This window comes from Phyllopteryx taeniolatus, chromosome 14 (genome assembly GCF_024500385.1).
Source record: "Phyllopteryx taeniolatus isolate TA_2022b chromosome 14, UOR_Ptae_1.2, whole genome shotgun sequence".
NCBI classification, from domain to species: Eukaryota; Metazoa; Chordata; class Actinopteri; order Syngnathiformes; family Syngnathidae; genus Phyllopteryx; species Phyllopteryx taeniolatus.
The window spans coordinates 24,803,071-24,817,592 of record NC_084515.1 but is presented as its reverse complement, the minus strand read 5'-3'; the positions used below and the strand labels follow the sequence as shown (position 1 = coordinate 24,817,592).

The 14,522-nt window shown below is 43.0% G+C and overlaps 1 protein-coding gene across 2 annotated transcripts in view; it reads right to left on the bottom strand.

Annotated features, from left to right (window-relative positions):
* LOC133488864 (WD repeat-containing protein 37-like) overlaps positions 1–14,522 on the bottom strand; it is a 31,085-nt gene that overhangs the window by 4,173 nt on the left and 12,390 nt on the right. The window contains exons 6-12 of one of the 2 annotated variants that reach the window (XM_061797330.1): positions 8,081–8,216; positions 6,958–7,029; positions 6,832–6,876; positions 6,527–6,603; positions 5,816–6,050; positions 5,555–5,696; positions 519–653 (exon numbers count right to left, since the gene is read on the bottom strand). In XM_061797330.1, the coding sequence (XP_061653314.1) occupies positions 519–653; positions 5,555–5,696; positions 5,816–6,050; positions 6,527–6,603; positions 6,832–6,876; positions 6,958–7,029; positions 8,081–8,216 (842 nt within the window). Of the gene's footprint in view, positions 1–518; positions 654–5,554; positions 5,697–5,815; positions 6,054–6,526; positions 6,604–6,831; positions 6,877–6,957; positions 7,030–8,080; positions 8,217–14,522 lie in introns of both variants that reach the window. The other variant, XM_061797329.1, reaches the window with a different exon arrangement.

Genomic DNA, 14,522 nt, shown 5'->3' with positions numbered 1-14,522 from the left:
CACGTGACGAGGCTAAAAATAAACTAGTTTTTGGATTTACACGCGACGGCGACGCAGAGTAAATGCCTTTTGCGAAGCCAGTCGATGACGTCATTGATCCGATCGGCGAACTATGACATGAAAGCCGATCGGCCGATCAGCATAAAATGCTAATTATCGGCCGATACCGATCAAACCGATCAGATCAGTGTAAAGTCTAATTGCGATACCTTCACCTCTGTGGAGTTTGGCAAACCATTTTGTCTGACAATTTAAAGAAAAATGCATCCAAACTAATCGGGAGAAGCTTCATCATGCAACAAGACTATTTAATTAATTGCCGATTTTGATCATTAACGTCGTCATGAATAATCAACTAATCGTGGCAGCCCTACATGCTAACCTGTTTTTAGAATGCTGGAGGAAAAACCCACGCAAGCACTGGGACAACATGACCAGTGAGGCAACTGTGCTAACCATTGGTTCACTGTGTCGCCCACGACAGCAAAATCTTATCGTAGAGTTTTGTGAGGTTGTACCTGTTAACGGCTGAGTCCGTGCGTATGGTGGCAATGGGTGAGCGCATGTTCTTCAGGTCCCACACTTTGACAGTGCGGTCGTCGCTGCCCGACACCACGTTGTCACCCACTGTGAACACGGCCGACGTCACCGTGCTGTAGCGAGGAGAGAAGATGCTGAGTCGAACAACATCGAAGCTATGAATGAGGAAAATAAGATCCTACAGTGCCTTATACAAAGTCATGAAAAACAGTAAATGTTAAATGTCAATTCACTAACCATACATACAGATTTGTGCGTCAAATGTGCATTAATATGTTCACACTTGTTTTTGCTCGTACTCTGTGAACAAATTTAGAACCACCTCAGACCATGCGTATGTGGAAATAATGAAGGATCGGCTTTTGAAAAAGACATAAGACACATCTTTTACCCAACATGCACAAAGTATTGGATTTATAAAAACAATAATGATGAATTATGATAACGACTGAAACCAGGAATTTGCTAATGGGTTGAATGTCCTAAATAACAATGAAAATGACACTTCTTATCACTTTTACCCTTGTTCCATTCAAGTGCTTGTATAGTATGTCCATTTATGTGTGTCCCCCGCTGCAGCTGTCTGCGTGCAGTACGACTTTTATCATTCAACAAGCAAGAAATGGTCGCATTTCCTATTTTTTTCCAAGGCTTCAGTATTCTTTCGAATCTAATGAATTAATTGTGTATATTTTTCTGTGATTCTGCATGTGCAAATGCAAATTAATGTAAATTAATCGATTTGCACACTCTTGTGGGAGGGCTTTCAACGAGGTTTAGGAGGGGTTGATGGGAATTTTTGGCCATTCTTCCAGGAGCATATTTGTGAGGTCACAGACTGATGTTGGATGAGAAGGCCTGGCTCACTGTCCAATCGAAATCAACCCAAAGGTGTTCTATCCGGTTGAGAGCAGGACTTTGAGCAGGCCAGTCAAGTTCTTCCTTACCAAATTCTCTCATCCATGTCTTTATGGACCTTCCTTTGTGCACCGGTGCACAGACATGTTGGAACAGGAAAGCTGTTTGACTGTCAAAATCTCTTGCTGCAGCATTCAGATTTCCTTTCACTGGAGTGTAGGGGCTAAGATTTTGGACATTTCCAACTTTGTGGGAACAGTTTGGAGATAGCCCCTTCCTCTATCAACATGACTGTGCATCAGTGCACAAATCAAGGTTCAGAAAGGCACAAATCAAGGTTCATAAAGACATGGATGAGACAGTTTGATTTAGATGAACTTGACTGGCCTGTACAATCCTGACCTTAACCCTATAGAACACTTTTGGATGAATTACAGCGGCGACTGAGAGACATGCCTTCCCATCCAACATCGATGTATAACCTCACGAATGCACTTGTGGAAAAATGGTCATAAATTCCAATAAACACACTCTTAAACCTTATGGAAAACCTTCCCATAAGAGTTTAAGATGTTACAACTGCAGAGGGGGGGGGGACAGATGTCATAGTAAACCCTATGGATTAAGAATGGGATGTCACTTGAATTCATACCCGAGTCAAGTCAGGTGAGCAAATACTTTTGGCAATACAGTGTATAGTATAGTCACTTTAACTACAAATGCCTCTATGCTGTGCTACATATCTTCCTTAAAAAGTATTTTAACAACGTATTCAGTGTCTAGTCATTCTCGGCTCTTAAATTGTTTTTTGTGTGTTTAGGGTGGGGGGACGGGTCCTGACTGTTGTTTGTGCCTATGCACCAAACAGCAGTTCAGAGTACCCACCATTTTTGGAGTCCTTGGAGGGGGTGCTGGAAAGCGCTCCCGCTGGGGACTCCATCGTTCTCCTGGGGGACTTCAATGCTCACGTGGGCAATGACAGTGAGACCTGGAAGGGCGCGATTGGGAGGAACGCTCCTCCCCCGATCATAACCCGAGCGGTGTTCTGTTGTGGGGGTGTAATGGTTGACAGGCCCCTGCAACATAGCGTAGACATTGGGGACAGTGCCTCTGGATTGTCAGACTGGGGTGGTGGTCCCACTTTTTAAGAAGGGGGACCGGAGGGTGTTTTCCAACTACAGGGGGATCACACTCCTCAGCCTCCCTGGTAAGGTCTATTCAGGGTGCTGGAGAGGAGGGTCCGTCGGGAAGTCGAATCTCAGTTTCAGGAGGAACATTGTGGTTTTCGTCCTGGCCGTGGAACAGTGGACCAGCTCTAAACCCTCGGCAGGGTCCTCGAGGGTGCATGGGAGTTCGCCCAACCTGTCTACATGTGTTTTGTGGACTTGGAGAAGGCGTTCGACCGTGTCCCTTGGGGAGTCCTGTGGGGGGTGCTTTGGGAGTATGGGGTACCGAACCCCCTGATATGGGCTGTTCGGTCAACGTACGACCAGAGTCAAGAGTTTGGTCCGCATATCCGGCAGTAAGTCGGACTCATTCCGGGTGAGGGTTGGACTCCGGCAAGGGTGGCCTTTGTCACCGATTCTGTTCATAACTTTTATGGACAGAATTTCAAGGCGCACCCGAGGCATAGAGGGGGTCCGGTTTGGTGGCCTCAGTATTGCATCTCTGCTTTTTGCAGGTGATGTGGTTCTGTTGGCTTCATCAAGCCGTGATCTCCAACTCTCACTGGAGCAGTTCGCAGCCGAGTGTGAAGTGGCTGGGATGAGAATCAGCACCTCCAAATCTGAGACCATGGGCATGTCCCACGGGGAGGAGACCCCGGGGACGACCCAGGACACGCTGAAGAGACTATGTCTTTCGGCTGGCCTGGGAACGCCTCGGGATCCCCCCGAAAGAGCTGGATAAAGTGGCTGGGGAGAGGGAAGTCTGGGCGAACCCTACTAAAACTACTGCCCCCGTGACCCGACCTCGGTAAGCGGTACAAAATGGATGGATGGATAAAGATTAAGAAAGCTTGGAATCATCGCTTATGACTTCGAAGCTCTGTGCATTGGCTGAGATGCGTGGGACAGACACCCTTTTATAGGGATATTGGACTGCAGACTCAAGATTGAAAGCCTGGGTGTGTTTTAGACAATAAGTGAAAATAGTAGGGTTAGCTACATTTGAGTCATTGAGTAAGCTTTTTGTTTTGTTAAAAATGGATAGGTATATTGCTTTGGTACGGAAGGAACTGGACAGCCATGAAGGTAAGCTTGTGTGCACATTTATTTCCACCTATTAAAGGTCAGAGGACAAAGATGTTAAAATTTTTCTCGGTAACTCTAGAACACATCTGCCATTTTGAAGTGATTATATATTAGATATACAGCAGTTAAATCGATAAATACGATGCAGAATCCGCCGACTGCTTTTTGCATAAAGCGCCTTCTGGTCTTTGGCTCGATCCGGAGCTGTGACGTCACACGAGTCAAACAGCCTGTTCATTCACTGTTGTTCCCCTCCTTGTATATTTGTTGTCGTATGATTTAACGATGTCACTATGGTTTATTGTCTGGCATTTGGTTGTACAAATGGTTCAGGCAGTGGCAAGAGGTCTTTTTGGCTTTCCAAGTGAAAAGGGAATACGTGACCACTGGATAGGGAAAGTCAATCGACAGGGGAAGCAACATGGTCAGCTATGGGTGCCTAACAAGCATTCCAAACTCAATGCTGATCACTTCGAACTGGCGCGTTTTGAGAAAGACTTAGCAGAAAGCATTGGATACAGCTGGAGAGGCTGAAATCAGCTGCGGTGCCAACTATTTTTCCTACGGCCATCGGGACCTCAACCGCTAGCGAGAGAACTAAATCTCGCAGCTGTCACGGTGCCGCGGCGCAGACAAGAGGTGAGCATTTCCTTGTATATACACCTCCAAATCCATTATGGTTACTATGCACTGAGGAGTAGGAAAAAAAGACCCCCACAGAACTTTTCAGTACTGTCTGTGCCTTTGCCTATATGACAAGCCAACAGACACGGGAAAGACTTTCTGTGCGCCGTGTTATAACGCTAATCGAGCGAGGGGCACACAATATATAGGAATACTGCATACTATTGTAAAAGGTTGTGCCGTGTCACTGAAACATATATGAATATAATGGCGTGCCATTATTTCAAGCCTGACTTTATAAAAAGACATACCATCACATCGAGCCAGTGGCCACGCTCTTTTTCTGATGGACAGCTGCTACTTGGCTGCTCGTCGTCGTCACTGGTCCGACCTTCTGATCGGCTCAAACATGTACGGGTTGACGATGCCAAGTTCAGTTGTGTGCTCCTGTACATCAAAATCCTCCTCCTCCTCATATTCCAACACGTTGCTCGCCATTGCGTATAGTGTGTAGCGCGCTGTGTTTGTCAATTGCAACGTCACTTCGGGTAGCCCTTGTGGTGGCTGGAGTAACCACACCCCGGTGTCTTGAGCTTCGGGTATGTTCGGGGCGGGCTCAATATGCGTCATAAAAACCTCCTTTTTTGCTAAACTATGATAGAAAACTTGCTGGAAGTTACGTGCATGTATTATATAACATAAAAACACTGCAAAGATTAATTTTAACCGACCCCATAACATCTTTGTCATCTGACCTTTAAACTGCTGCGTCAGCTCATTGTTTGGGAAGATGATGTAACCACAATCGGTTGCTTTTGTGACTGGCAGCGGCAACGTGTCTCTAGCATTTCAATCAAGAATGCGTAATAAATTTGTAATAAGTTAGCGAATTAACATGATTTTGGTGGTGGTGCGGTGTTGATGTTGGTGCGCAACAGTATATTATAGCAATATACGTTATAATAACAATTTGAACGATGCAGTGTTTGGTAACTCAGGCAAGATAGTGTTTTGTTTTTTTTTACTTCCTGAAAAGTAGTAATTTTGAAGATGCAAGAATACAGTCTGACAGCGAAGATATGCTGTGACTATTATTGTATGCTCTGTATGTATGTATTGCCGCTCCGTGTGTGTTAGAGTAGCAGTCATTTGAAGGTTTATGATTACATCTATAGGGTTTACACGTGAGCATCAAGCTATAAAGCAAGGCTTCACTGCATCGTGAAAAACAGCTTGACAAGGTTTGCAAAAATGGGTTTTGTGTGTGTGTGTGTACTGACTCAGTGTGTCCCTGGAAGACGTTCACTGAGTGGATGGACGGGTCTCGGAAGTCCCACAGCCTGAAGGTTGTGTCTCTGGAAGAGGTGACAACCAATCGCTGGGTGGGGTGAGTGCAGCAGTGCGTCAGCTCCTGGTCGTGACCTGCGCACAAACACGCGTTACATCATAATCTAGTGTTCATCGACTCAATTATTGTCATTTATTAACTTATCAAGTCAAGCTGTTGATTTCAAACGGATTAAGCGGCCCGCAGGACATACCAGTGAGTGAGTGCACCAGCTCTGACGTCTCGACGTCGTAGAGGTTGGCGGCTCGATCCCAGGATGCCGTCACCACCTGCTTTCCACCCACCAGCCAGTCGGCAGCGATCACAACGCCCTGGTGGCTGCGGAGCGTGGTACTGGCAATGCGCACCGACGGGCACTCGTTGGGCCCGTCCAACTCCGTTTCTGCTTCGTCCTTGTCGGAGAAGTCAACGTCATCCTCGCAGGGCGGCTGCTGAAATATCCATGTTGGGACTGGGTGAGGAACCAGACTCTTGTTGGTTGTTAAAGAGGCTTTATCCTTTCAAAACTGGTTGTTTTTTTTCACTGGATATTTGTGTTTTATTGTGTACTTCATATTAAAAATATTAGTGTTCTTTCTTGTAGTCTAAAATAGCCATCTTTGATTGTCTTAACGTGAAAAAAGTAGTACAAAAGATTATTCTCGTTAAGTTAAAATAAAAAAATAAATTACAAAAATAGTAAAATATATTAAAATAGATAAATAACTGTTTTGTTTTGATGGTATGAAGTAGTTTTCTGTTACGTTTGTAAATGTTACAGTACATTGTGAATATTGCATTGAAGCTTGATTTGAATAAAACCGTGAAGCGAATTGATCAGAAAATATCAGGGAGAAATATCGCAATTAGATCTTTCCTAAAATGGTTCAGCCCTAGTGGAAATCAAAAGGACATTTACGCTTACGGTGACGTCGGCAACGGGCTGTGGCGTGGGCAGCTGCACCAGGAACCTCCACACGTGAGCAGTCTGATCTCCAGAGGCTGAGGAGTTTTAGAAGTATCAAATCAATTGAACATTACTATGTAAGATTACATTTATTGCTTTCTCTATTAATGTCTACTGTCTAAGTAATCCTTAATACACCATGATTACTACTACTACTAAAAGAGACGTTTTGAAACCACAGTTCTGCTTTCATGGGAATTTCTGGCTATTTCAAACGTATTGTATCTCTGCTTGTTGTCATTTAAATCAGGAATAGTGGTTACCTGTTAGCGCCATCTGCTCAGTGGGGTGAAACTTGATGGAGTTGACTGAGGAGAAGCAAACATGAAACGCATCAGTCATTTCTTCGTAGTGCACATTTGGGAGAGAAATGACTAAACTCTTATTACCTGATCCTTGGTGGCCCAGATACTTGAGCAGACATTTGCCTGTGTCAATGCTCCACAACATGGCCGTGTGGTCTAACGCAAAACAAACGAGAACAACACTTGGATCACATGATTTAAAAAAAAAAAAAATACATAGATACAAAAAAAAAAGCTGGTCTTCTTGGGACGTTACACTTTCATTACAGTAGAGTGATGTTAATTCCTTCCATGACCCCGTTCGTAACTGAAAACATCTAAAAATCATCTTTGGTATGAATGGAAATGCCATTAATACGTTGCAACCTTCCCCAAAAAAACAAAAACTGATATTTTTTTAATTTTTTTTTAATGAGGGGAAAAATAGCACTCTATATTGTTGTACTTTATTAAATCATACAGTAATGTCATAATTAAACAGAATGTAAAGAACTAAAATAATATTTTACGCTTTTTTTTTTTTAGCTTCAATTCATTGGACATTGGGCTGCTCCTTTTGGTGTGTGCGCCTTGGCAGCCGTGGCCCAATGGTTAAGATCATCGCCTGCCACCGTGGGGGACCTAGGTTCAAAACCCCGACTGGACCATCCGCCAACATCCCCCGGAGTCACGGCTGTGGTGTCCTTGAGCAAGACACTGATACCCCGAAATGCTCCCCGGGCGCTTCAGCTGCCCCCTGCTCCAGTGTGTTCCACTAACATGTGTACGTGTTCACTGTGATGGGTTAAATGCAGAGAACAAATTTCGTGTGCATGCATGCATGTTCATGACAATAAAAGATGATTCTTCTTCTTCTTCTTGGCCAGTGCAGTATAATTCAGACATACAGCTAAATATGGAGACATCGCAGCTTGTCAGTAAACTGAGGCCTACATCATTCGTCACAGAAGATAATAAAATATATGCCATTTTGGAGTATTTGGGGTATCATCATTATTTTTAATGTGTTTTTGAGGAAATGCTCATATTTCACCTTTTAACTGGATGGAAAAAAATAAAAAATAAAAAAATCATACTTGGGGAAATAATGTAAATGTACAATTATATCAGAGCGCAATAAAAACAAAGGCATCCTTCAACTTAGATTGCGTCCAAATGAAAAAAAAAATGCTAACAAAAGCAATAGAACAAAGAGGGTGCTCGGGACCTGCAGATGCGGTTCCGAGAACGGTGGGCTGGGTCCGTGTCACACTCAGGTCCCAGATGCCGTCTCGGTGGCCCACATACTCTCTGAGCAGCTGGCATACAGCTCTGGACGTGGTGGCTTTGAAACTGGACACTATCTGAGAGACAGACGGAGAGTTAACTACAAGAGGACACAGTGAGTTCTGCAGGGTTCCTACACGGGTCCACACACACAATCCTGGACTGGTGGTAATGATTAGACATAATTTGTCAAATGTAGAACTACGTGAACGCTTTAATACAGTGGAACCTAAATTTTCGTATGGACTAGTTTTCGCATGGTTTGGTTTTTTTCTGTCTAAATTTTGTTCTGGTTTTCTCACATTTTTATGGTTTATGGTTAAAAACGTGTGAATTAAAACAATTATTAACCTTTATAGGGTTTAATGTTTTTTTAATTGTGTATTATTTTATCGTTCCATAACTCTGGTGTAACGTCTCTAAGATGTGTAGCCTTGCTAAAAGCAGCAAGCCATTGTTTGTCTTATCCAAGGACATTCCCATGCGAGATACAACAGCTGGCTGGGTAGCTGATGTGAATATCTCTCATGTAATATTGCTGGATCTGACTAAAGGAACTTCATAATCTGTGTTTTTGGGCACTCTGGCTCCTATCGTCACCCACACCCGAGTTTGCATGTTCACCCCCGTGCCTGCGTGGGTTTTCTCTGGGTGCTCTGCGATTGGCTGGCGAACAGTTCAGGGTGTTCCCCGCCTCTCGCCCAGAGTTAGCTGCGATAGGCTCCAGCACGCCACAACCCTCGTGAGGATATCTCTTTGAAATAAAACACCCACAAAGACAAGATTGCTTTCTTAATTATTCTCCAAAAGCGGAATTTCCAACACACTTGGCCATTCATTTCCTGGAATCTATAAGCATTTATCCAAAGCATTTCGTAGGTTCTGGGGTTCAACAAACAGCAACACTCAAGCAACATCAATGCAACACATCCTGTCAAAAGTCGACCTTCAAAGTAAAAGCATGTGGTATAGTAAGTTTCACCACACTTTTTTTGGCCGCATGGTGGGCTATTTATTAATCGCACTCAAACAAAAAAAAAAACAGTTTGAGTGTAACTCACTGCACAATAAGCCACCACAGGGCCAAAAAAAGTGTGGTGAAACTCTTATCGTAGTGTGTGTTTTTATTTTGAAAGGTCAGATTTTTTTTTACAGGATGTTATACTAATGTTGCTCCAACGTGCCCAACTGTTGTAGAGCGAACCGGGAGGGTTATTATTGCCTTGAGTTGCCCATAAAAGCTTGCATTGTGGAATAAACTTAGCGGTCTGTTGAGCCCCGTTGACAAAATATGGGAGAAAGTTACGAGTGACAGAATTCAACAGAACATGGAAAATGGCCCTCCTTCTCACCGTCTTCCATATGCTATCCAGAGTCTTCAATAAAGGTAAAACTGATGTTACATGTTAATTTATATAATTCATTTATATTTCACACTATGTTCTCTATGTAAAACTATAGTTATCTATAAAATGTAAATATTTTGGGGTATCTGCAACGGATTCATTGGATTCACATTATTTCCTACAGGACATATTGCTTTGCATAAATTCCATGAAATTGTATTCATTTATTCCCTCATAAAAGGCTGTTTATTTGGTTTTGTGTTTCTATCGGCGACACTGCTTCCAGTAATTGTAAGGTAGCTTTTTTTTGTCCAATCAGATTTCAGCCTCCGTGTGTAGCCATGTCAATCTAATCTGCCCAGGGCCTTCACAATCAGTAGTGGTCGCCAATGGAACGTCAACTCTATTAGCAATTGGACTGTTTCTTTAACCAATCAGATTTCAAATTCGCCTGAGCGTGACGTCACCATTTTCCCATCCTCTGATTGGTTGATCACAAAAAGCCAAGTTGGACTACCAAAACACATCTACAGTGATCTGCACACATTAATATATTGAATAATAAGGATCTCTGGTGAGTATGATGTATTATATATGTTTTTTGTTGATTGACATGTCATAAAAAGTAATTGTCCTTGGTCCAGACGTGTCGACTTATGTAGGAACCCTGTGAGGAGGAAGTGGAAGAGAGGAAGTGAGGGTCAGTACTTAGCAGGGAACTTGTAGAGCCAAGGCTAAAGAAGCAACAGCAGTGATATTTTCTGAATTAATAATTCCAAGGTTAATAAGGATTATCCAATTATGAACATACGTGCCTTCAAATAAGACATTTATCATAAAAAACAATAGAGGAGCAACTGAAATGGACTTGAATGAACAACGCAGTTGTTTGACGCAGCAAGATTACTGGGAGGGCCAAAAAAACAAAATAAGTAAAAACAATGAAGTCACATTTGTGTCTCATCAATTAGCAATTCGCTGTCAGGCATAGCAATATTATTATTATTATTCACTACTTCAGATGATTACTTTAAAGATGGGAATGATACAAACTGGATTCTGGGCTGGCTTTGGACACAGGCCACTAAATAAGTTCCAACTGGAAGAAAAAAAAAGTGTGCAAAGGTCATAAAGAAAACACATGCACACACACATTCACACACACACATACACACACGTGCAAAAACAAAATTACACGCTCACACTATTACGCATGCTTTCACTCAGACATACACACACACACACACTCATGCACACACACACATGCTCACACACACATTCACTCAGTCACACATACAAATGCAGAATCTCACACATGCACACACAAACACTCACACGCAAATGCATGCGCAGGCACGCGCGTGCGCACACACACACACACACACACACACACACGTAGAGTGTGAGTATGATTTTTGAGTTGTGGCTGCTGCATGGAGGTGAGGAAAAATAATGAATGTGCAGTGCCTTGTGTTGTGTTTCCTTGTAACACATTAACAATAAGGATGATTATGATGATCTGTTACGATGTAACAAATTCAGCAAGGTGAAATGAAAGCAAGATGGATGCCCGCTCAAACAGTACAACAGTAAGTCATTGTTCCCAAAGAGCAGCAAGAATATATACATAGGAGTATTGTTTCATGGTGTTTGTATGTATTGCTGCAGTGTTTAAAGTGGAAGTAAAGGCAATATTTTTTGGGTGCAAGAATATCTTGTATGTGCCCTCACTAATCTACATATGATATTAATATTGTGTATGTGGAATAAGAATTCAACAGAAAAATCAGCATATCAAAGAGGATATCAAAAACTGACTCCTTTTTGATTACTCAATTTATTATGTTAAAACACTGGAGAGGACACGCACACTGACAAAAAAAAGTTTTTTTTTAGGAGAAGAGGGGTAAATTATGTCAATTTAAACATCTTAATCATGTGCAACTGATGTACATGTTCAAATGAAGTAAATTATAAGGACTCTTTTTTTTTTCAGTGCATGTGCTGGAGTCACAAAGTGATTATGAGGGCATAGGCGGCATAAATGATCGCCTTGATCAATTAATAGGTGTCCTCACAAATATCAGTGGTTCAATAAATACACTGGTTAACAAATGAATTCTCAGTCCTTGCCTCAATTGCATTGTTGTAATCAAAGTTTGCCGGGCATGAATTCTTCATCAGTGCTAATTATTCATGTGTCTCTGGCGTGCACATTTATGAGAACAGTTTCCCAGCATCACCTCTAAGTGTCGCCAAAGCACCGAAAGCTGCAGAAACGTGTGTACCCCAGCCATGCAGTTGGCGTGAGGCACCGCACGTCACTCTTGATACATCTGAACTTTGCCGTGAAAAAGAACGGACGCCACGTTTTTGTGCGTACGCACCTTTTGTACATGAGGCCCCTGGTCCCTTTGCAGAAAAAACGCCCGAAAGCCTGATGTTTCTACCCCCATGCTTCACAGTAGGTATGTTGTTCTTTGGATGCAACTGAGCATTCTTTCTCCTCCAAACATGACGAGTTGAGTTTTTACCAAAAAGTTCTATTTTGCGATCATCAGACCATAAGACATTCTCCCAATCCTCTTCTGGATCATCCAAATGCTCTCCAGCAAACTTCAGACGGGCCTGGACATGTACTGGCTTAAGCAGGGGGACACGTTTGCCAGTGCAGGATTTGAGTCAGAGGCGTCATGTGTTACTGATGGTAGCCTTTGTTACTTTGGTGCCAGCTGTCTGCAGGTCATTCACTAGGTCCCCCCATGTGGTTCTGGGATCTTTGCTCACCGTTCTTGTGATCATTTTGACCCCACGGGGTGCGATCTTCTCTGGAGCCCCAGATTGAGGGAGTTTATCAGTGGTTTTGTATGTCTTCCATTTTCTAATAATTGCTCCCACAGTTGATTTCTTCACACCAAGCTGCTTACCTATTGCAGATTCAGTCTTCCTAGCCTGGTGCATGTCAACAATTTTGTTTCTGGTGTCCTTTGACAGCTATTTGGTCTTGGCCACAGTGGAGTTTGGAGTGGGACTGTTTGAGGTTGTGCACAGGTGTGTTTCATACTGATATCAAGTTCAAACAGGTGCCATTAATACAGGTAACGAGTGGAGGACAGAGGAGCCTCTTAAAGAAGGTCTGTGAGAGCCAGAAATCTTGCTTGTTTATAGGTGACCAAGTACTTATTTTCCACCATAATTTTATAAATTCTTTAAAAATCAGACAATTATTTTCTGGATTCTTTTTCCCCCTCATTTTGTCTCTCATAGTTGAGGTATACCTACGATGAAAATTACAGGCCTCTCATCTTTTTAAGTGGGAGAACCTACACAATTGGTGGCTGACTGAATACTTTTTTGCCCCACTGTATAACTGGTAATGAGTCCTCCTGTCTCTGTGGAGATATTTTGGCCCACTCTTCTTTGCATAATTGTTTGAATTCAGCAAAAATGAAGGGGTTTTCAGCGGCACGGTGGGCGACAGGTTAGAGCATCTGCCTCACAGTTCTGAGGACGGGGGTTCAATCCCCGGCCCCGGCTGTGTGGAGTTTGCATGTTCTCCCCGTGCCTGCGTGGGTTTTCTCCGGGCACTCCGGTCCACTCCAGTCCACTGTACTCAAACTTTACTGCTTCCTGTTTCAAAATGTGTATCATCACGACTGGCGGCACGGCGGTCAACAGGTTAGCACATCTGCCTCACAGTTCTGAGGACCGGGGTTCAAATCCAGGACCGGGGTTCAAATCCCGGCCCCGCCTCTGTGGAGTTTGCATGTTCTACCCGTGCCTGCGTGTGATTTCTCAGGGTACTCCGGTTTCCTCCCACATCCCAAAAACACGCATGGTAGGTTGATTAAATATTCTAAATTGCCCATAGGTGTGAATGTGAGTGCGAATGGTTGTTTATATGTGCCCTGCGATTGGCTGGGGACCAGTTCAGGGTGTACCACTATGTATCACTATAAATGTAATTTAACTTTGCTGTGCCCTTTTCGGGAATACACATAATATGTTATGTTCTAGAATATAATACCAGCATGAGAAGAAGCAACTTAACGTGTTGATTAGTGAAATAAGACCATTAATAATAACATTATGAAATCAAGTCCTACATTTGAATGACCAAGCCTCTGGGGGAGGGCGAGTGGACCCCCTTGCTGGGCTGTTCATGCATTGCGCCACACAAGGGGAGTGGGAGTGAGTTGGTGGGGATGGGGTTGTGGGTGTTGGGTTTGGGGGAACAAACGGACAAGTTACCCATGAGTCTCCACCCCACAACTCCCAGCCGCTTACGCTGAAGTTGCGGGCGCCACCAACGACGGGAGCGTGGCAAGAGTTTGAACGTGGCTACGAGCAGAGAAAGCCACACAAAAACAACAAAACAGTTGTGCTCTTCAATGTCACCATTTTTCTCTGACTTAACATGACATTTGGTAGATATGCTTCTCTCAACAATTTTTTTTTTTTTTTTTTATTCTGCCCCCGAAGCCACTTTAACTTACCACCATGAAACCTAGTACAGATGTCTATCATGAGTAGACCGACACACACAAAAAAAGTCTCAAGAAGCCATAAATGAAGTCAAGACAAAGGAAGACTGCCATGGTTCAAAGCAGCCATTTTAGCCTCCTTTTTTCAGGGGTCCTTCAAAGACAAACTACAGTGGTGCCTTGAGATACGAGTTTATTTCATTAGTTGACACACTCATAACTCAAACCACTTGTATCTCAAATTATTTTTCCCTGGTGAAATGATTGGAAATGCCATTTATCTGTTCCAGCCTTCAGCCCCCAAAAAAACTGATTTTGGGAATGTGTATTTTAATGAGGAAAAAAAGCACTCCAAAATATTGTTCTTCATAAAAACATACAGTAAACACAGAATTAAATAGAATGTAAAGAATTAAATTGTTTTCAACACACTTTTTCCTTCAATTCAATGGACATTATGCGGCTACTTCTGGTGTGTGCACCTTGGCCACCTGGTGACAGTATAATACAGACATATGGACAGTGTTCAATTATTTTGGAAATGTAGTTGTTA